General features: G+C 41.0%; 1 protein-coding gene across 1 annotated transcript in view; it reads left to right on the forward strand.

Moving 5' to 3' along the window:
- LOC134343336 (sodium channel protein type 9 subunit alpha-like) overlaps nucleotides 1–24,467 on the forward strand; it is a 144,054-nt gene that overhangs the window by 79,373 nt on the left and 40,214 nt on the right. The window contains exons 15-16 of the mRNA XM_063042020.1: nucleotides 19,121–19,393; nucleotides 24,337–24,390. Coding sequence (XP_062898090.1) covers nucleotides 19,121–19,393; nucleotides 24,337–24,390 — 327 coding nt within the window. The remainder of the gene's footprint in view (nucleotides 1–19,120; nucleotides 19,394–24,336; nucleotides 24,391–24,467) is intronic.

A 24,467-nucleotide genomic window follows, 5' to 3' on the forward strand; every position in this document is an offset into this window, starting at 1 on the left:
TCAAAGAATACTTAACAAGAAATCTGGTATTCCAAATACCTTAACATTACAACAGTACCAACCCATTTTAAGTTAGCAGAAAATTTGAACATGGTATCCATTCAGGGAAGAGTAGACAATTTCATCTAGACATCAATACTTAACCCTCAACCAACTAAAATAAATGTTCTAGTAACTATCATGTGGCTCCTTGTAGCATCATGCCCATACTGAGCATTAAATTATTACCTGAAAAACCACTTCAAATTAGATAACTGGCTTAAGGATATTCTGTGGTCAGGAAATGCCTTTATGAAAATAAGTATCTAGTTCCACTTTTCTTTTTATATCATGATATCTCAAAGCACTGAAGTGTCGACTCTTTATTCCTTTCGATAGTTACTGCCAGACCTGATGACTTCCTCCAGCATTTTTGTGTGTTACTCTGAATTTCTAGCATCTGCAGAATCTCTTGAATTTATAACCTGAAATGAATTGTCTTTATACATGAAATTTTGCTGTTAAATATTTACATTGACATAGGCTTGTAAATCCAACCAACTATAAATTCACTCACTCTGGTTTCCTTTCTTTTTACTATGAACTATACTGCTGAACTGTCTAATCCAGGCATCACTGCTTCCAATGGATCAACTCTCGAGATAGACCTCATATAAACTCCCACATTTGTTATGCATTTGTGGCTCCAGGGTAATTGTCTTTATAGTTGTGAATATGTTACAATATACATGCAGTGGCCATTTTATTAGGTACATTTGTACACCTGCTTGTTAATGCAAATATCTAATCAGCCAATCATGTGGCAGCAACTCAATGCATAAAAGCATGCAGACATGGTCAAGAGTTTCAGCTGTTGTTCACATCAAACATCAGAATGGAGAATAAATGTAATCTAAGTGACTTTGACCATGGAATGCTTGTTGGTGCCAGATGGGGTGGTTTGAGTATCGTATATCTCCTGGGATTTTCACACACAACAGTCTCTAAAGTTTACAGAGAATGGTACAAAAAACAGAAAACATCCAGTGGTTAGCAGCTTAGTGGATGAAAGTGTCTTGTTAATGAGAAAGGAGAAATGGCCAAGCAACACACACAAAATGCTGGAGGAACTCAGCAGGCCAGGCAGCATCTCTGGCAAAGAGTAAACAGTTGATGTTTTGGGCCAGGACCCTTCATCGGGATGTCTGAGTCCTCTTTTCCATAGATGCTGCCTTGCCTGCTGAGTTCCTCCAGCATTTTGTGTGTGTTGCGTGGATTTCCAGCATCTGCAGATTTTCTCATGTTTGAGGAGAATGGCCAGACTGCCTTAAGCTGACAAGAAAGAGACAGTAACTCAAGTAAGCACACATTACAACAGTGGTGTGCAGAAGTGTATCTTCGAATGCACAACACATCGAACCTTGAAATGGATGGGCTACAGCAGCAAAAGACTACAAACATACATCAGTGGCCACTTTATTAGGTACAGGGGATGCCTAGTAAAATAGCCCCTGAATGTGTATTCTTGCCCACTATTTTCTTAGAGTTTTTCTTGTACACACTAAACTGTTCAAATAAGACTTAACACATGCCAATAACTCTCAGAGGTAACAATAATAGTAACAATTATACACTGTATTTTGTACATTATTGGATGCCAAAAACTCATTTTGACAATTCCTGTTAGTTATTTTCTTAAGGCTGTCCATCTTTGTTCCTCTGTATTCTCACTCCCACAAGGACCTCTTCTTTTTCCTTCTGTCCTGTTTGAAGTCACAAAATTATCTCCTCCGATTTTCTTTTTCTGGATCATCTCCAACTTTTTCAACTTCAACATCATGATTTTTTAAATCCAACTTGCTGTAAACTGACTGTAGACCATTGGGCTGAGATTAGTAAGGACAGACCAATCTAGTATGCTTCCTTGGATTTTCAACAGTTTTGAACTACCTTCTCATGGTAATGAAGTTCTCTATGAAAACTTCCAACTCAATTAATGCTTGAATAAGACAATAAAGCACTTTATTTTAATTAATTTCTGTTGGCCTGATTACAGGCAAGAGCAGGAATAAATGCTGATCCCTAACTGCCTCTAAGAAGGTGCTAGTGTTCTGATTTCTCGAGTAACTGTGTTAATTATGGTTAAGGTATTCCCATACTACTACTGGGCAGAGACTTCCAGGACTAGGGCCTAGCAACAATTAAGGAAAGTGATATACATCCAAATCAGAATGATGTGTAATTTGAAGGGGGAAATGCAGATGATGGTATTCTCATGCAATCCAGTGCCTTGATACTAGTATTGGAGGTAAAAGGTTGGGGAAGTACAGCTGAAATGCCAAGGAGAGTAATTACAGTGTATTTGCAACTGCTGCCACAATGTGCCTATGAAGGAGGAAGTTAATAGTTGGCTTGGTGGATGAAATACAAATCAAACAGTAGTTTATGTGGGGTGGTGTTAACCTTAAAGCTATAGGTAGGGTAGACCCAAAGTCTTTTACCCAAATTGGAAATGTCAAATACTATCACACAAGCCTTTAAGAAGAGAAATGTGAAATTTACAGGAAATGTGCAATGCACTTTCTTTACACTCAGAACAGTAGGTCCCTGGAATGGTGTAGTGGTGGAAGCAGGTACAGTGGGTATGTTTAAGAGACTTTTAGAAAGGCACATAGATATGCAGGCAGTGGCGAGGGTGGGGGGGGAGGATATGGATCATTTGCAAACAGAAAAGATTGAGTTTAATTTGGCATTGTGTTGTGCACAGACTTTGTGGGCTAAAAGGTCAGTTCCTGTGCTGCATGTTATATATCTTATGTTCTTCAGTGTTATTGGATCTACGGTCATTGAGGCAAATGGCAAGTGTTTCCTCACACACCCGATTTGTACCTTGTAGAGATTTGAAATCAGGAGAGGAGACACAGTTGGCAAGATACCCAGCCACTGATCCATTCCTGTAAATACAATTCGGCAGAGTTTCTACTCAAGTGACCATAGATGCTAACGGTATTGACATTAAATATGAAGAGTAGGTGATTGGACGTGGTCATTGACAGAACTTCAGTTGGATGAATATTTCTTTGATTTATCAGCCCATTCTAGAATGTTGACTAGGACTTACTGCATGCAGCTAGGGGCTGCTTCATTTGCTAAGGAGTTGCAAATTCAATTTGACATTGTGCACTTATCAGCAAACATTCCCAATTCCCACCCTTACAAGAGAATAAAGGCCATTGATAAAGCAGTTGGAGATGTTTGGACCAAGGAGGAACAGCTAAAATGGTGTCCTGAGTTTGGGATGATTTGGCTCTCAGAACTACAACCTCCATAACTTTCCTTTTGGCAGATCATGAGTTCAGCCATTTAGGTATTTTCCCTGATATTAATTGACCAGAGTTTCTTGTTTCCATTCCTGACAAAATGCTGCTTTCATGTGAAGTGGAGTCACTCTCATCCCAACTCTGGAATTGAGATTTCCAATAATTTTTGTACCAAAGCTGTGATCAGGTCTGCAGCTGAACGCCGCCCAGAAAATACATATTAGTCATCAGTGCTCAGGGTTTTTGGTGCCTACTGCCATTTGGAACCAGTATCAGCAATACCTTGCTTCACTCTGCTGCTGACTGAGAGTAGGCTGAATACGTGGCAATTAATAAGGTTGGAAAAAGGCACAGTCAGTTCTGCAGTGCAGGTCTTCAACACTACAGCAGGTATGTGCAATAACCTTTGCTGTAATGAGTGTTGATATCTTGATAACATGTGCTATGAATCAAAGAAGGTTGAAGGCTGGCTTCTGAGATGGTGGGGATCTCAGGAAAAAGCTGAGAAAGATCTACCAAATGTTATTGAACATATTTCCCCCACATTAAACAATATCGAAAGGAACAAACATAAGATGCTCAGGCAGCATCTCTAAGGAAAGGCAAGATGCTTGTAGATATTTCTTTCCATTGAACTCATTCATTCTATTCTTCTCTATCATTGCCAGACTCATTCAATATTATCTTGGTATTCACCTTGATTGTAGGTTCTTATAATGGCCTAGTCAAAATACTTTAAGTATTTTAATGCAAGATATTTTAATGTCTTAAATGATGCCTCTGACACAGGCTGCTCATAATGGACAGACATTCGCTAGTTCCAGACACAGACTATCTCCCTTGAGTCACCATCCTGGTCTAATTCTCTGAATGAGCTTGTTTCTTTGCTCTGCAGATCTTTTCCTCCATTTCTCAATACAGATTCTTGAACCACACATGCTTCATAGCCAACAACTTCTGCCCGAGATTTAGTTAAACATTGTTTCAGTTGTTGAGCCATGCTACTTACTTCACATACTCCTTCAGCCAGCAGCATCCCAAACTCAACACCAACATAGTTTTTATTGGCTCTTTACTGTTGCTACTTGCATAATAAAATACGAAGACAGAGCTATCAGTGGCACAGCTCCAACAACCGAGGTTCAATCCTGACCTCCAGTACTGTCTGCATGGATGAGCTTCCCCTGGGTACTCCAGTTTCCTCCCACAGCACAAAGACATGTGAGTTAGTAGGTTAATCGGCCACCGTGAATTGTTCCTATTGTTCGGTGAGAGGTGGATTCTCGGGGATTTGATGAGTGTGTGTAGAATAAAATGGGTCAGGGTAAGTTTAGTGTACTGGGTGCATGATAGTCAAGACAGACTTGGTGGGCTTCGGATTCACTTTCAACAAAAAGAAGTTCTCATATAATCTTGTTTCATAGTCAGACTAGAACGTTCACTTACATTTATATGCACTACACTTTGTGCAGTAACTGGAATACTTTAACATAGCTGACCTTGGGTGTGTGTCCTGTAATAACTTCCAAAAGTTCAACACATGCTTAAACAACAGTGCACATTAGGCTTGAAGATTAATAAATTCTTGCTCATAAGCACATAAGAAACGACTTATAATCAAAGAACGAGAACTGGATGTTACAAAAATTAATATGAAGAAAGCTCATCATCTCTAATGTTCAAGGCTTAAACTCTGCTCTGGGAATAGGCATTAAGGAATATACAAAATCCAGATGTTGTTATAGCAGATGTTCTGCCAATGTAATTCTTAGGAAAATGATCTTAAAAATCTAATTTACAAGAAAATATATCTAGCTCAGGGACATGAAGTAATTTTCTTTGTTGGCTGTATAACACTACTCTGAGCTGACATCTGATTTGTACATGCTTGGCACTGAAGGAGATAAGCATGGGTTTATAGCACTCTTGTGGATTCTTAAGAATGAAAGTTAAATTATTTCCACGCTCGCTTTATCACATTGCATTGGTGACATCATTAGCCTCAAAATATGGGATTAATCAGGAAAAAAAATTTTGAAGTACAGATGAAAAATTAGCAGTTGAAAATTTGCTTTGTTTGTTCTGCGTGAAAGGTTGCACAAATTCAATTTTAGAACAAACAGTGAGGGAAGTATTTCCTCCAAATACTTTATTAGGCATCAGTCAGTCCACACTTGGGATATTGTGAGCAAATTTGGACCTCTTATCCAGAAAAGTATGAGCTGGCATTGGAGAGCATCCAGAGGATGTTCATGAGAATGATTCCAGGAATGAAATAGTTAACGAATGAGGAATGCTTGATGGCTCTGGGCTTGAACTCGCTGGAGTTTAGAAGAATGAGCTTTAGTGGCTGAGATGGTAGAGATGGCACACAACTGGTGCCTGGGTGCTTCACCAGTCACAGCTTTATGTGGGAGTAGTAAAGAGAAACCTGCTGTTCTAAAAACCTCACATGACTTCTCAGCTAGAGTTTGCCAGAAGGCATGTGGGAGACTCTGAAGTCAGCTGGAAGAAGGTTCTATGGTCTGATTAAACCAAAACTGAGCTTCTTGGCCATCAGACTAAACACTATATTTGGCGTAAGCCAAACACTGCACATCAAAAACAAACCATCCCTACATCCCTACCATGAAGCATAGCGGTAGCTGCATCATGCTGTGGGGATGCTTCACAGCAGCAGGCCCGGGAAGGCTTGTGATAGTAGAGGGTAAAATGAAAGCAGCAGAGTACAGGGAAATTCTGGAGGAAAACCTGATGCAATCTGCAAGATAACTGACAGCTCCTTAAGGGACACAACATCCACTCAGGCAACCTGCACCGAGTTGGATGGCTGGCTGAAATCTGTGGACAAGTCTGGCCTACCTGGGAAGTTTAAAGCCTCGGTGTATCAGCATGGCATTCTTCCCAGAATCCTGTGGCCCCTCCTCGTCTATGCAGTTCTGATCTCGACAGTCGAAACCTTAGAGAGGAGGGTTAGCAACCACCTCAGGAGATGGCTGGGGCTGCCAAAGAGCCTGAGCAGCATCGCACTCTATGGACACCACAACAAACTGCAACTGCCCTTCAAATCCTTGGAGGAAAAATTCAAGGTAACAAGAGCCAGAGAAGTGCTACAGTATAGGGACTCAAGTGACCCGAAGGTGGCTAGAGCAGGGATCCAAGTAAGTACTGGCAGGAAGTGGAGGGCAGAGGAAGCTGTTCAGGAGGCAGAGGCGAGGCTGCGTCACAGGAGGCCGGTGGGAGTGGTCACACAAGGCCGAGCTGGGCTAGGATCCTTTCCAACTCCCCAAATGGACACCAGAGGGAAGGAAAGGCGTCGTCTAGTTCAGGAAGAGGTGAGAGCAGTAGTGGAGGAGATGAGAGCCTGCAAGGCAGTGGGAATGAAGCAACAGGGAGCTTGGACAAGATGGGAAAATGCGGTTGAGAGGAAAGTGACCTGGGCTGATCTTTGGAAAGCCGAACCACACCGCATCCAATTTCTCATCCAGGCAGTGTACAACGTGCTTCCAAGCCCATCAAACCTGCACACATGGGGCAAGGCAGAGGCATCTGCGTGCCCACTGTGCTCCAAGCGAGGAACCCGGGAGCACATCCTCGGAGGCTGTGCAAGGGCACTTGGTGAGGGACGGTACAGGTGGAGGCATGATCAGGTCCTGAAGACCATCGCTGAAGCCATCAGCACAGGAGTTGAGTGGGCGAAGCGGTCCCGATCCTCCAAGCAGACCATTGCCTTTGTCAGAGCTGGGGAGCAGCCAATACCTGCCAAAAGAACATCTGCAGGCATTCTGACCTCTGCAAGGGACTGACAGCTGTTGGTGGACCTCGAAGGGCAGCTGAAGTTCCCAACCATATCGTAGCCACCACCCTGCGACCAGACATTGTCCTAGTGTCTGAGTCTACTAAGCAAGTGGTGCTGCTGGAGTTGACAGTCCCATGGGAAGATAGCTTGGAGGAGGCCTTTGAAAGGAAGCTCTCCAAGTACGCAGGACTGGTCAGCAACTGTCAGCAGGCTGGATGGAGAGCGAGGTGTCTCCCAGTGGAGGTTGGATTTGTAGCCCGTTCTCTAGTTAGAGCCTTCAGCATTTTGGGCATCGAGGGAGAGAGGAAGAGGAGAGCCATCCGCAGTACCACCGATGCAGCAGAGAGGGCCTCAAGATGGCTGTGGCTTAGAAGAGGGGAGCCATGGAGTCATAAGTAGCTAGCCATCTGGACACAAGCTGGGGTCTGATCAGCCCCGGCTGGGTCACCTGGAGGAGGTTGTATGATGTTGAAAGACCCGAAACACCCGATGATTCCAGGAACATCACTGAAGATGTGTCCAGAAGCATCAATAGATGTACGTACACAGCTGACTTAGGAGAAGATTTGTTTTCCAACAAGACAACGACCCCAAGCACAAAGCCAAAGCTACACAGGAACAACTTAAAAACAACAAAGTTAATGTCTTGAAGTGGCCAAGTCAGAGTTCAGATCTCAATTCAATTAAGAATTAGTGGCTGGACTTGAAAAGGGGTGTTTGCTCATGATCCCCATGTAATCTGACAGAGCTTGAGCAGTTTTGTAAAGAAGAATGGGGAAGAATTGCAAGTGTCCAGACGTGCAAAGCTGATCAAGGCCTATCCACACAGACTCAAGGCTGTAATTGCTGACAAAGCTGCATCTACTATATACTGGCTCAAATGGGATGAATGCTTATGCAATCATTATTTTCTGTTTTATATTTGTAATTAATTTAGATCAGTTTATAGGGATCTGTTTTCACTTTGACACAAAAGAGTCTTTTCCTGTTGATCATTGTCAACAAATCCAAATTAAATTCACTAGATTCAATGTTGTAAGACAATAAAACGTGAAAACTTCCAAGAGGGGTGAATACTTTTTATAGGCACTGTAAGTAAAATAAAGAATAGATAGGATAGATTGTCAGTATTTATTTCCCATGATAAGGATTTCTACAACCAGGGAGCATAGTTTTAAAGCAAGATAGTGGATGTTAAAGGGGAGCTGAGGGCTAACCATTCATACTGTTACAAGAATCACCTCTTGTAATAATTATCAGGGAGGCACAGAGGGAGAATCTGTAATTACCGATAAGTACCTTTATTTTCTCAAGCAAAAAACACATGAACTTACACAACCAATAGCTGTGTGCACACCATCTAAGTTTTCCTGACTTTCCATGAACAAAGGACAGAAAGGATATTACCATTTAAAAAGGAGTTTCTGCTGCTGGCCATATCTTCCTCTAGTCTCGTTTGAATCTCCACATCCCCGATTGTTAGTCCCCTACAGAGTTATTGCTACCTGAACACTTGAAGTGTCTGCTTTTATATCCATTTCTTACCAATTAAAAAATTGCATTCCAGTGTCTTTGGCTGTAGGCCGGGTATCTGACCTTTAATACCTTTTTATTGGCTCTGCTCCAGACCAGCATCCATTTATTGCCCGCTACCCAGCAAATGATAATCAGTAATTTATAGCTCTTTGTTCTCAATCAGCCACATGCTTGAATCACATACACCAACATTCACAAACCTGCATGTTATATCCAACCAAAGAACACCTCACAAATAACTTCTTATTTGGAAATGATCCCTAGTGCAGCAGATTACCTGAGGCATCATTGTGTCTTCTTTAAAACACTGATCAAGACAAGTGACTGATTCACAAAATGGAGAACTCAGTCTTCTTCATATACTAGCAGCCACCATCTCCTCCCTCATGGCAAGAACAAAGGCAATTGGTCTGTCTGTTTCCACTGTCCTTGATCCATTCGAATTCACTGATTTTCAGACTGTAGTTCCTTCTGGCCAACATCTCCCTCCTCTTGATCCAGATATTTAATTTAGGATTATGATCCTCCTCTATTATATTGACTATTCATTGGACTGCTATGAACCCTCAGCAGCTGTGCAACACGTACATTATATAAAGTTAAAGGTACCATTTACTTACTGAATTCATACACTCTGTATACAGGCAATCAAATTCTGTGTACTACAAAACCATCATCCCCTTCCTTTTACACAACTTCAGCTTCTAAGTTGATACACATTAAACAATATCAGCAATACATAAAATTGATATCACTGCAGTATACAATGCTATCCTCATCCATGGATGTATTTGAACATTTGATCCCCAATTACAAAACTTATCCCAGGAGTCTGAAGAGAAGAATAGCCCTTAACTTGGCAGTGGAGTTATCAGGGCACTGTCATGACGGTATTTCCGTAACAAGCTATTCTTGTTTTTACGAGGCCGAGTTGCTAGCTCGACGCTCAACCCGACTTGGAGTCGAACTCAGGAACCCGGGCTCTGGAGTCCGGCACTGAAATTATTGCGTCACCAAGCGGGACATCACAGGAGTCTGAGTCACTCAGTATTTCATTTACTTTATCAACATGTCTGAGTAACTTTTGTATGTTTAGTCCATTGATGGATTATCTCCTTTGCCTCCCCCACAACTTGTGTCCAGTCAGCAGTCAAATGAGAAATTGGTGGCAACTCAGTAATAACACAGTCCCACAAATATCTTGGCTTGATTGTAAGATTCTCCTTCGCCATATTCTCCACTGCTGTTTGAGGCAAAGTTCATCCTCCAATAGCCAGGTCTAAAGTCATGCTCCCAATTGCAACATTGTGACTCTCCAAGGGACACTCTTTCCATCCCTCAGTATAACCCATGGCTGCTTGTGCTATAATACATCAGTCCCACCAATGCATATTGTAAGAACTCATTAGTTACAGGCAGAACATACAATAAACAATTTCAATAAGTACTGAAACCACAAGCCAGAATTTTCTGTCTTGTAATCTCTTCTGGACAAGCCCAGTGGTTTTCCCCTTTTATGACATCTTGATAAATCTATCCCTTTCCCAGCACCATTTCATAACAACAGCATGTGTTGGTGCGTGACTTAAGAACTTCTGTCTCATGATAGTTGCCCATATTGTGAACTCTTTTCAAAGAGTAGGTTAAATTATTTCCATGTCAGGGAATATGAAATTCCACACTGGCATAAAACCTTCCTTTACCATAAGACATAGGAGCAGAATTAAGCCATATGGCCCGTCAAATCTGCTCTGCCATTCAATCATGGCTGATCTTTTCTTTTTTTTTCTCCTCCTCAACCCCAGTTCCTGGCCTTCTCCACGTAACCTTTGATGCCATGTCCAATCAAGAACCTATCAATCTCTGCCTTAAGTACACCCAACAACCTGGCTTGCACGTGGCAACAAATTCCACAAATTCACCACCATTTGGCTAAACAAATTTCTCCTCATCTCTGTTATGAAAGGGTGCCCCTCTGAGGCTACGCCCTCTTGTCCTAGACTCTTCCACCATGGGAAACATCCTTTCCACATTTACTCTGTCTGGGACTTTTCAACATTTGAAAGGTTTCAATGAGATCCCCCCTCATCTTTCTGAATTCCAGTGAGTACAAACCCAGAGCCATCAGAACACATCTTTTCTAAGATGAGGGGCCCAAAACCGTTCACAATTCTCAAGGTGAGGCCTCACCAGTGCCTTATAAAGCCTCAGCATCACATCCTTGCTCTTTACCATCATCACATGTATCCATTACTCTAGTGGTTAGTGTATGATTTCTAGTGCGACACAAGGGCACTTTTCTACAGCTCCTTGTTTTAGTTGCTCATCTGATACCCAATTTGATACTTGATGTGCATCAAGCTGTAATAAATTTGTACCAATCATGGCGAGCAACCAACTAGTATATGTAGCACAGATCTGAGCTTTATGTGTTCCCTCTGATATCAGGTCTATGCAGTCAATTATCGAATTCATGGTATCTTGAAGGGCTTCAGAATAGAAGGACGTCATTTCAGAACAGAGATCAGGAGGAATTTCCTTAGCCAGAGGTTTGTGAGTCTGTGGAATTCATTGCCACAGAAGGCTGTGGAGGCCAAGTCATTGGGTATATTTGAAGCAGAGGTTGATAGGTTCTTGAGTAGTAAGGGTGTCAACAGTTACAGGAAGAAGCAAGAGAATGGAATTAAGAGGGATAATAAATCAGCCATGAAGGAACGGCAGATTAGACTCAGTAGGCCAAATACCGTAGTTCTGCTCCGTGTCTTATGGTCTTATATACAGTTTAGTAGGTTAATTGGTCACATGAGTGAAATTAGGTGGCACAGCTTCATTGGACTGGATACCATGCTGAATCTCTAAATAACTGAAATAAAATAAAAGACGTATAGGAGAGATAGCCAGTGTCAATTCCCATGATAGGGATTTCTAACAACCAGGGAGCATAGTTTTAAAGTGGGAAAGTGGATGTTAAAGGGGAGCTGAGGGCTAAGCTTTCACACAAAGTATGGTTGGTGTCTGGAATATGATTCCAGAGGAAGCAGTGGAAGCAGGAACAGTAACAACGTTTAAGAATTATCCTGATAGGTATTTGAATGAGCATAGATGGATGTGCAATTAATGCAGTCAATATGGACATGATAGATAGTTGATAGATTCTTGATTGGTCAGGGCATGAAGGGATACGGGGAGAAGGCAGGAGATTGGGACTGAGCGGAAAATTGGATCAGCCAAAAAGAAAAGGCAGGCAGACTCAATGGGCCAAATGGCCTAATTCTGCTCCTATATCTTATGGTCTTGTGATACAGACATAAATGCAGTGGGCTAAAGGACCTGTTTCTTTGGTATACAACTCTGTGACTCCAGTTGACAAGAACTAAAAGTTAAAGACATTGAACAATGTATGGAGGTATTTTGGGGATTTAATTCACTTAAGACCCAATGTACAAATCTCCGAAGTACCAGAAAACCATTTAATGCCAGATTTTGAATAGTTAGCACCATTCTATTTATGAACAAATTAAAAGCACTTTGTGGGTAAGAATACATCTCTCTCTCTCTCTCTCTCTCTCTCTCTCTCTCGGTCCCATTCATGAGTCTTCAAAGTTCAAAGTAATTTTATTATCAAAGTGCATATATGTTACCATAGACTGACTATTTTGAGATTTATTTTCTTGTAGGCTTTTACAGGAAAAGAAAGAAATTAAATAAAATTTTACAAAAAAACATACAAAGACTGACAAATACCAATGTGCGGAAGAAGACAACCTGTGCAAATAAAAATAACACAGGGAACGTGGGCTGTAAAGAATCCTTGAAAGTGAGTTTGTAGGTCAAGGAATTAGTTCAGAGTATGGATAAATAAATTGATCCATGTCGGTTCAGAAGCTGAATTGTTGTTAGATAATAACAGTTCCTGAACCTCGTGTGTGGGACCTAAGGCTTCTGTACCGTCTACCCAATGATAGTAGCGAGGAGAGGGCATGGCCTGGATGTTGGGGGCTCTTTCATGATGTATGCTGCTTTCTTGTGGCAGTGCGCCATATAAATGTACTCAATAGTGGAGACGGCTTCACCTGTGATGGACTGACCTGTATTTCTTTCGCCTTTACTGTTCCACAGCATTGGTGTTTCAATACCAGGCTGTGATGCAACCAGTAAGCATACTCTCTACTGTGTATCTGGAAAAGTTTGTCAAATTTTTTGGTGACATGCTGAATCTACACCAACTTCAAAGAAGCTAAAGGCACTCTGGTGGCTTTTCTGTGACAATACCTCTGTGCAGGTCCCAAGACAGATCCCCTAATATGTTGACTCCAAGGAGTTTTAAGCTACCAACCCTCTCCACCTCCACTCCCCTCTTGAGGGATGGCTCAATGGCTTCCTCGAACATCTTCAACATTACCCCAGAATTCTACAAAACTGTCTGGCTCAATTGCAGTAACTGTTTCTCTTTTCAGCAATACTGAATGAGTGCCTGAGTGTTTCCTGCATTTTCCCTTATATTGCAGCTAATTAGCATCTGCAGTTCTTTTATTTTCATAATTGACTCAAATATAAGGCTTAGAACTAGATGCCTGGGAAACCCATGTCCCTTCAATGAATCAAAACCATGGTCCTAAATGCACAGTGGAAGCTTATGCTCAGTAACCACTTTATCAGGTCCACCAGCTCACTAATGCAAATATCTAATCAGCCAATCATGTGGTAGCAACTGAATGCATAAAATCATGTAGACAATGTCAAGAGGTTCAGTTGTTATTCAGACCAAACATCAGAATGGGGAAGAAATGTGATCTAGGTGACTTTGGCCATAGAATTATCATTGGCACCAGATGAAGTGGTTTGATTATATCAGAAACTACTGATTTCCTGGAATTTTCACGCACAACGATCGTAGAGTTTACAGAGAATGGTGCAAAAAACAAAAAAGATCAGTAAGTGGTAGTTCTGTGGCAAAAATGCCTTATTAATGAGAGAGGTCAGAGGAGAACAGCCGGACTGGTTCAAGCTGACAGAAGGCAACAGTAACTCAAATAACCACTCGTTACAAAAGTGGTGTGCAGAGAGCATCTCTGAATGCACAAAATGTTGTAGTGGATTGGCTACAGCAACAGAAGACCACATAGCAATTAAGCACAGCACCTCTAAAGGTCATTGCCATGGCCGGAAATGTGGCAGGAGAGGTGGGATTCAGTCAGACTGAAGCCCAGAGGGATGAGGCCTCCTCTACCCAGGATCTTCTTGGTGAACATGCATGGCCGGAAAATAAGATTGACAACCTCAGGGCTAGGCTGTTGCATCAGAGGTAGATGAAGCAGATCTCAATTGTTTGCTGCATGAGACCTGGGTATCAGTGGACACGCCAGACGCAGTGGACAGACAAGAATCTTTTACGATTTTCAGAATGGATCGAACTGCAAAGTCTATAAGGAAAAAGGTGGTGATGTGTATTTTTGGTTAGTTGCTTTGGTGTTCAGATGTGTGAGTTATGTCAACCTCTTGTTTCCCCTGACTTAGAACACCTAACAATCAAATGTATACCATTCTATTTGCCTTGGGAGTTCTCATCCGTGATCCTGCACATTATCATCTGCAGACAAGAGACAGCCCATCCTGATGCATTTCACATTATAGTTGGTGACTTCTACCAGGCCAGTTTGAGTTATCGCCAGCACGTAACCTGTTGCACCAGAGGCCCCAATATGCTAGACCACTGCTACACTACAATAAGGAATGCCTAACATTCCTTTCCTAGACTGCATTTTGCCAAATTGGACCATTTGGCTATACTCCTACCAACTGCATAGAGACAGCCTAAAGAGCAAAGCTCCAGAGATTAAGACAACTAAGAGGTGGTCACAGGAGGCAGAGGAACAGTTACAGGATTGCTTTGAGTCAGTAGACTGCTCCGTGTTCAAGCACTCATCTGAGGATCCGTATGACTACACCAGGGCTGTAACAGACTTTAGCAAAACAACTGTAGATAAGTGTGTCCCCACGAAATGATATCAGAAGCCCTGGACAAACCATGAAATCTGGAATTTGCTGAGGGGCAGATCAGAGGCATATAAGACTAGAGATCAAGAATGCATCAAGAGGTGCAGGTATGATCTTCGGAAAATCCTCTCACAGGCAAAGTGGAGATTCTGGACTAGACTGGAATCAATGGGGGAAGCTCAACAGCTGTGGCAGGGATTAATTTCCATAACCTCCTGCAAAGTAAATCTAGCAACATGGGGGAGAGCAGAGCTTCACTTCCAGATGAGCTCAATGCCTTCTATGCTCATTTTGACCACCAAAACAGGGAGGAACCATCACGCACCCGCATGATCCTTTGGTCTCAGTGTCTGAGGATGGTGTGCAGGCTGCCTTCAAGAGAATGAATCCAAAGAAAGCATCCAGTATGGACGGAGGGCCAAGTACTGAAGGCCTGTGTCGACCTGTTGACTGATATGTTCACAGAAACTGTATCTTCAACCTCTCATTTTGACAGTATGCGTACCCACCTGCTTCAAGCAGCCTTCAATCATACTGGTCCCCAAGAAGAGCGTGGTAACCTGTCTCAATGACTATCACCCAGTGGTACTTACATAAACAGCGATAAAGTGTTTTGAGAGGCTCCTGTCTGCATGGCAACTTGGATCCACTCCAATTTGCCTTGCGGTGCAACAGGTCCACAGTAGATGCCATCTCATTGGCTCTGCACACAACCCTGGAACATCTGGACAGCAAAGATGCATACATCAGAATGCTGTTTATCAATTACAGCTCGGCATTTAACACCATCAACCCCTCAAAACTAATCAATAAATTCCAAGACCTGGGCCTCAATACCCCTTGTGCAAGTAGATTTCCTTACTTGCCGACCCCAGTCAGTTCAGATTGGCAAAAACATTTCTTCCACAATCCCTATCAGCACAGGAGCACTAAAGAGATGTGTACTTAGTCCCCTGCTCTACTCACTTTACACCTATGACTGTGTGGTTAAGTTCAGCTCCAACACCATATTCAATTTTACTGATGACACCACTGTTGTGGGCTGTATCAAAGGTGGGATGATGAATCAGCATACAAGAAGGGGATTGAAAATTTGGCTGAGTGGTGTCATAACAACAACCTCTCACTCAATGTCAGCAAGACCAAGGAATTGATTGTTGACTTCAGGAGAGGGAAACCAGAGGTCTATGAGCCAGTAATCATTGGAGGATCAGAAGTGGAGAGGGTCAATAACTTTATACTGCCGGGTGTCACTATCTCAGAGGACCTGTCCTGGACACATCATATAAATGTAATTGCAAAGAAAACTCAACAACACCTCTGCTTCCTTTGGAGTTTTCAGAGATTCTACATGATATCAAAAACCTTGACAAACTTCTATAGATGCGTTGTAGAAAGTGTATTGACTGGCTGCATCATGTTCTGGTATGGGAACACCAATGCCTTTGTGCAGGAAATCTTACAAAAGGTAGTGGATCACAGGTGAAGTACATCACAGGAGAAGCCCTTCCAACCACTGAGCACGTCTACATGAAACACTGTCATAGGAAAGCAGCATCCAACATCAAGGATCCTCACCATGCTTTTTCCTCGCTGCTGCCATCAGGTAAAAGGTACAAGTGCCTCAGGATTCGCACCACCAGGTTCAAGAACAGTTACTACCCCTCAACCATCAGGCTCTTGAACAAAAGAGAATAACCACATTCATCTACTGAGATGTTCCCACAACCAATGATCTCTCTTTAAGGACTCTTTATCTTGTTATTTCATGTGCTCATTATTTATTGCTATTTACTTATATTTGCATTTGCACACTTTCTTGTCTTCCATGCTCTACTTGTTCTTTCATTGATCCTGTTTACAGTTACTATTCTTTAGATTTGCTGAGTATACATGCTGTAACAGAATCCCAGGGTCGTATGCAGTAACGTGTATGTACTCTGATAATAAATTTTACTTTGAACTTTGAACTTTGGATTTACAGACAGTGGCCACTTTATGCACGGAAGATACCTAATAAAAAGTCCACTGAGTGTAGAACATAGAACAGTACAGCACAGTAATAGGCTCTTTGGCCCACAATATTGGGCCGAACTAATTGTGCTAATAATCTAAAGCCGAACAAAACTAATCTCTTCTGCCTGCACATGTCCATTATCCCTCCATTCTCTGCATATTTAGATGCCTATCAAAGAGGTGGCGCAGTGAGATCAGCGCCAGGCTTGAGAATGGAGGTTACCAAGTTCGGTCCAGTGACAGACCGCCCCCGTGCGCGCTCTCCATCCACGCCGGGTTAATGTCGAGCTTCCAACTTGGCCTCGTAAAATAATACTGTGAAATGTCTGTGTGAGGAGTGACGTCCCACACAGCCTTTCGAACTGCGCCTTGTAAGGCATGAAAATGCCCGACGCCTCTCAGGTCTCAGTCGACATCTTCATCATCAAAGAGCTTCTTGAACACCTGTATTCTATTTGCTTCAACTTCCACCCTGGCATCACATTCCAGGCATCCACCACTCTCTCTTTAAAAACTACTTGCCCCCAACATTTCCTTTGAGCTTACACCCCTCATCTTACATGCATTTCCTCTAGTATTAGACAGTTTAATCCTGTGAGAAAGATACCAGCTGTCTATTTTATCTAAACCTCCCGTCAGCTCTCCTCTCAGTCTCTGCCGTGCAGAGAAAACAACTTCTCATGGTACATTCCTTCTCTTCCATTTAGCATCCTGGCAAACCTCTTCCACACTCTCTTCTCAAAGTCTCCAAATCCTTCCTATAATAGAGTGACCAGAATAGAATGCAATACTCCAGATGAGGCTTGATCAGTGTTTTTAATCTGCAACATAACTTCCTGACACAAACTCATTTCCTTGACTAATAATAAAGGCAAGTATGCCATATGCCTTCCTTACCACTGCTTTAACTTGAGCAGCCACTTTCAGGGAACTATGAACTTCAATCCCAATTTCCATCTGTACATCAACACTGGTAAAGGTCCTGTCATTAACTGTTGTGCCCCTTTATATTTGAAATCCCAAAATGCAACACCTCACACTTGACCAGATTAAACTCCATCTGCCATTTCTTGTCCCATATTTACAACTGTATCCCATATCCTTCTCAATCTTGAAACTCTTTCAAGATTGTGACCACCATTAGATCACCATTTGGAAGAAGTTTTAACAACATCACATAAAGATTTATCGGAACCTTTTATGGAGAGAGTGGGAAAAGATTTATTAAGTGAAACAAGATGTCAGTAATTTGCTTGAGGCTTGAAATTAAGCCATTGCAGAGGACAAAAGTAAAATAGGCTAATATCTGAATGCAGGCTAACTTCTGTGGACCTAAGTGCTTGTAAGAAATTGTACTGGACATATCAACCAGGAGAAACATCAGCTCAATATCTATGCTGGCAAGCTCTGTAAGAAAATTGAATGGTTCTGTGACATCACTTCTCAATCATCTCAAATCAAAGTCTGCATGTCTAGTCTGTTTAACCTCTCCTTTTGGAGCAAACTTGCCACCCAGGAATAAATATGATCCAGACATTCTTGCCAACTTCCACAAATCATGTCTGTAGAAGAGCCATAATCTACCCGTAAGCCTTATGAAATTAGTAGCAATGTAACCTGCCACATCCATCTCAGAAACAGGGACAGAATAGGATTTTGGAATTTGGTGTGATTCATCCCGTCCCTCTCAGCTCTTTGTCAGGTCAGAGGCTGATTCAATAGATTTTTTCAGAACAGATGGACAGTTTGTTATAAATTCCATAGAGGTTAGACTGCAAGCACAAGGACTAGAGAATGCCTCTTAGAAAGTCCTGTCTCTTCCATTAATTTCCCATTTGCAACTTTTAACTCAAAATGTTCCTACATGCTTCACCTAATAGAAATCACTTCTTCCCTGTAGGCACATTTTGTCGCATGACAACTTTTTCCCTGAGCAAGTTTCTGTGTTGCCAAGCAGAGTGAATACTGGAATAGACTGACGTTAAACACTTAAGTGTTCTAGACCTTTTCCCAAGAGATCATTAAAATAGTTTCAGGACCTCAATACAGCAGCCTCAACTGTGAAAAACACAGCTCCCTTATAATGCCAATGAGTGAGTTTCAGGTCTCTACATTTACTCATTTAATTTTAACCCCTGTGCTACCAATTTCCTTAAGGCAGAGATTTTACGTGTACTGTTATATCCGTTTTAAATAGTTGGAAAAATATAGGGATCCACCTGATATTTTTGTCAGTGCTTGTATCAGACTATTTGTGGAAATTATCACAGTATCACTGAATTATTTTAAATTTAGATCTTCATTTGATATACATTTTAGCTACAAAAACATTGATTAATGATATTCCTGGGTAAGTAGTGAATCACATTATTACTACAAACATAACTTTCTACGACAAGAAATGGCTGTGAAACTTGTCCATTATATTAGATTTGCAGGCTTACCAATTTAATCCTTTTCTTTTGTCTTATAGCTCGTGGTTAATGCTCTGGTTGCTTCGATCCCATCGATTTCAAACGTTATGTTTGTTTGTCTCATATTCTGGCTGATATTTGGCATTGTTGGAGTTCAGATCTTCGGTGGAACTTTCTTTGAATGTGTGGATAAAAATAATGAGCGTCTTCCCATAAGTATCGTAAATAATCGATCCGAATGTGAAGCAAATCAGGATATTGGCTACCAATGGGTCAACCCGAAGATTAATTTTGATAATGTATTGGCAGCCTACATGGCACTCCTGCAGGTGGTAAGTAAACAAGAAGGCATTTCAAAATTATTTAATGTCATTTCCTGTACACATGGGTAAGGAGAACGAAATAATTGTTACTCCGGATCTGACAGAGCACAAAAAAGACACAAAAATTAAAGAACACAATAATAATAAAAAAACACGAAATAAATATATATACGTAAGATAGCTTATATACATGGATTGATTGTATGTCCATAATGTGATTCTAGGCTGTACGTACGGTGACTGACAGGAAATAATAAAGTAGGGGTGGAGTTAGTTGATGGAGGTGTTGATTAGCCTTACTGCTTGAGGAAAGTAGCTGTTTTTTGAATTGGGTGGACCTGGTGTGGGATCCATGTTACATCCTCCCTGATGGGAGTGGGACAAACATGAGCCAGCTGTGTGGGATCCTTCATGATGTTACTCCCCTTTTCCAGCACCTTTCTGTATAAGTGTCCTTGATGGCACATTTCCTGGGTGCCACAGTAGTGTAGGAGTTAGTGCGATACTATTACAGCTCAGGGCATCGGAGATTGGAGTTCAATTCCAAAGTCATCTGTAAGGAGTCTGTACATCCTCCCCATGGTATGCATAGGTTTTCTCAAGGTGTTCTGGTTTTCTCCATAGTCCAAAGTTGTACCAGTTAGTAACTTTAGTGGTCATTGGAAATTGTCCTGTGAATAGGCTTGGGTTAAATCGGCGGTTGCTGGGTGGTGTGGCTCAAAGGGCCAGAGGGGCCTATTCCATGCTGTATCTCAATAAATAAATAAATGTAGTCATCACAGACATTGACTTCTCCCTCATCTCCCATAACTCACAAGAGGAGCATACCATACTGCTGACTACCATAAAGGAAAAAAGATGGAACTTACTTTGACTTACCATACCTTGTCTTGGCTAAGCCTCCCTCATCAAAGCAGCTGCATTTAGACAACAAGCTCAAAACATTCACATCAATACAGCATTTCTCAAAGTGGTCAATCCCTTCAAACTCTGCTTCCCTTTTAAACTGTGTCCTCAACTTCAATGCTAAACCCGTCAGGAAGAACTAACCAATTGGCCTTACCTTGCACCACCCTTATAGACTCATTCCTTGGTCTCGTTGCTAGGCCTGGCTGAAGGCCATATAACTTTCCTATTAATAGATTCCAGCATTTTTCCTCAGTGATCATAAAGCTTGTTGCCCACATCAATTAATAATGTTAAAATTATTAATTTTATGCATGTTGTCAATAAATAGATTTGACATTAAATAAATAAATATCAAAACGTTAGCTTCAACCTTATAGTGACCAGCAATCCAACTGAGCACACCAGTCACAACCCCATTAAACTCTGTCTGACCTGGAGCAATTCTGCCGGAAACTATCTTCCATCGGTGACCCACAGGGAGCTATTAGCGAGGCCCAGTCCAGCATCTGAACAAGGCCAACCCACTGAGTATTTTGACAGCAGTTCAGCCATACCACTAAACTTACAAGTTTTCCAAACAAAATCTCTGACACTGAAATTCAAAAGTATTAAACTGTTCTATTAAAAATTAGTAAAAGGATTGCAAATAAAACACTAAAAATGCAGCCATTTCTTCTCATTCAAATTCTCTTGCTGTTCTTGCACAGCCCAAACCTGCTGAAAGAACAGTGGGTAGATTTCCCAGCAAAAGGGCAGGGAAATCTGTAGAAGGTTATATTATTCTACAAGACTCCTTGTTCCTCTCAGCAATGACCACCTGCGTAAAAGGTCAACTTCTGAATTTGTGTATTTCCACAGGGTTACTTGTGTAAAAACATGGCAGTTTTGCACAAACAACTGAATGCTTAACTGAAGATCCAAGCTGGAATCTTCATGCATGACATACACTAGCAATAAAAAATGCTCATACATTCGTGCAAATCATTGGCCAATTGTAGGATAATTGCATAGTGAAATCTGTTTTTTCATATTGTAATTACTAATGGCATCTTTTGTGTTTAAGTATGACTTTCAACTTGTTCCAGCTGTAAACTAGAAGTTACACTGTCAATAATGAGGAAGTTCTAGGTTCACAGGTGTAGATTTAAATCTATGGTTTGTATATATGTGACATTTTTTAAAGTTAAAGAACAGTCAATTTTTATAATATACAGTGTGTAGATCCTTTGAAATCATAATTTTTTTCCAAAGCCTTTTCACAGTCAATGAATAATTTTCTTCAGTGAAATCACTGTTATTTAAAAATCTGGGTTCACTTACAATCCAGCTGGTGTAAAGCACTAGTGGTGTGATAATTCCCTATTCGAAATTTTCTAACACCATTTGCCAAAGGAAAGGTTGTTGAATTAATTTGGATTTTTTCATGATCTTGCACATTTCAAACCACTTCACATTTGAAGAATTGCTGTTGGTTTGTATGCAAACATGTAGCCAAGGTCCACAGTGAAAGTATGGTCCCACATATAGCAAGTGGCCCCTTAATCTGGGAGTTTGGATCAAACGTCAGCCAAAAGTTAAGAAGAATTTTAAGTTCCTTCCTGCAGCAATGTGGTGATATCTTACCCATCCACCTCAACAGGCAGGCAGCAAAGCCAACTATGGATCACTCCCTAAATAATGAACTAAAATGGCTGCCTAGTAAAACTAAATTTAATCTTCATCTCAAAGATTTCTAAACAAGGGTAACAAATTTCACCAAATGATGAAACTGAAAAAAAACTTTTAGATAAGCAGGATCTCTCAGTTTTGATCATAGAGTCAAGAGTTATACAGCACAGAAACAGGCCCTTTGGCCCAACTCATCCATGCCAACCAAGGTGCCTATCTGGGCTAGTCCCATTTAGTCTGTACTCTCAAAACATTTCCTATCAAAGGACCTGTTTAAATATCATCAGCACTGGTTGTATATATTCTTGGGGATGCCTTCGTATAACTTTTAGGTTTCAACCACCTGCCCTACATTCTTGATGCTGGTAGTCACACACACATACTATAGTCCATCACCTTTGGGGAAGTTCATACAACGTTAAAAAACTCAGTGTTAAGAGCAAGAGGAGATTTTAAATATTATATTATTTTGAAACAATTACTTTAGCCATTTCTCTGATGCTAATTAAATTCAAAGAATAACCTCTTTCATATGTTGTCACCTGTGGTTTAGCAGCCAGTAAATTTGCTTCTGAATCAGAAGTTTATGAGTTCAAATCCCACTCCAGATACCAAAGACAAAATTCCAGATTGGCCTCTTTGTTCTGTCATCCCACACAGTGTCAGATTTATTATCCCTTAGATGAAAAACTTAGATATAATTTCCTACTTTAAGTGGGTTTACAAATGCCAAGAAGATCTGGTGAAGCACCCCTGGAATGCTAGTGGATAATTACCCTCAATCAATGTAATTTTAAAGCTCATTGCTGCTTTTAGAATCGGTTACTGTATTTTCTACAGTGTAATGATGAAAAAGAAATGACTGCAAAGTATTTTGAAAACCTTTTTTTTTCCTCTCTATGCCTTGCTTAAAAGTGCTGATGCCTCATATTCCCTTTATAATTCCTCGCTTCAAGAGTAAAATTTAGTATGTGGAAAGGGTATTTCTAACTTAGATGCAAAGTGTTACAAGTGGTAGTAGAACTTCTAATTTTTTTGCCTCATTTCAAAAACTGAGCTCTTCTGGGCACTGAATGTTGCATATTTTGAGTGGCTTGTCTGAAATCCTGCAAAATGTAAATATGTACATATTTGAAGTTGGTGGGAGTTGCCACATTTAATATCTTCCCAGGAACCCTCTATGAAGCTTCTTTGAAGATTGCAATTGAGAGGCCACAACTAGGATTCTGTCAAACTGTACTTTGCATTGGTCTGCTTTATAACAAGCTTAACTTTTTGAATAAATGACTAAACAATTAATTTTCTCCTAACTGCACAGTTGGGGCATTAGCTGTCCTTTCAAGTTAGCAAAATTATAAAGCAGACAGCATGCAGCACACAGCTTGTAAAGGGGGATCAGTCATAGTAAGTGAACCTGGCGAGCGTTAGTATCCATGTTGAGATCAGCGCTAAAGGAAACAGTTTGCAAAATCAGAATAACTGAAATGAATCAGAGCAAAAATAAAATACTCAGCAAGTTTACAACATAAAATGGAAATGCTCACTAAGTCAGACAGAACCTGTGGGAAATGAAACAAAATGTCGGGCCAGTTTGTGCTTTAGTGTGAGTTGCCACTCCCATCCACCTCTGCCATTCAGTGTGTCTCCAACAGTTGTGCACTCCTTAATGCTGAAATATAGAACACATGGAGGTTAAAGGTTAGTATTTCTGACCGCAATCTTCGCTGAGTCCAGGTTACTCCCAGATCATACTGAAACAAGTAGCTAGATACACTCTGTATCTGACCTCTCAACTTTACGCCCACCTGCCTAGCACAGAGCCATTCATTTGAATGGGATCACCAATCGGGACGGAAGAGATAGCTGAAGATAAACAGTTAATTTTTTTCTTGATTTTAATTAATATTTATTTTTTAATTTGCAGTTTAAAGACAAATATTTTTTAAAGTTTTAATTTTTTAATTAGCTAAATCTATTTGAACCATCTTAAATGTCTCTGATTTTCAAAGATACTTAGAAATAACTGAACACAGAAGGCCCTCGGAAAGAGCCTTCGGTTCCAGCACCTAAGAAGCAATCACTGCCTTAAGGGTTGCCTATTCCATTTTGAGGTATAGCCACAGTAGCGAAGTCTCAAGTGCATACGGACCTGCAGAGCTGCAAAGCTGCAAAGCAATAGCGCAGCCACAGGTATCACTTGGTTAGGGCTGGGTCAAGCCTAATCCAGTCCAACATTTCAAATCAAGATACACCATCAGAGAAACTATTACAATATTACAACTTAGTTCTATGGCACTGAGCACTTACAATAATATTATTGTGGTGCCTACAAAATTCATGTTAATTACACATTTCTGTTATTCTTATATCTACAGGCAACATTTGAGGGTTGGCTAGAAATTATGGCAAACGCTGCGGATACCCGTGGGGTAGGTTTCTTTATTCTTATTTTTAGCTTCTAAAGAAAGCTCCCCACAAAATGATCTCTGCAATATGAATTTCTCTT

This window comes from Mobula hypostoma, chromosome 3, assembly GCF_963921235.1.
Source record: "Mobula hypostoma chromosome 3, sMobHyp1.1, whole genome shotgun sequence".
In the NCBI taxonomy this organism is placed as follows: domain Eukaryota; kingdom Metazoa; phylum Chordata; class Chondrichthyes; order Myliobatiformes; family Myliobatidae; genus Mobula; species Mobula hypostoma.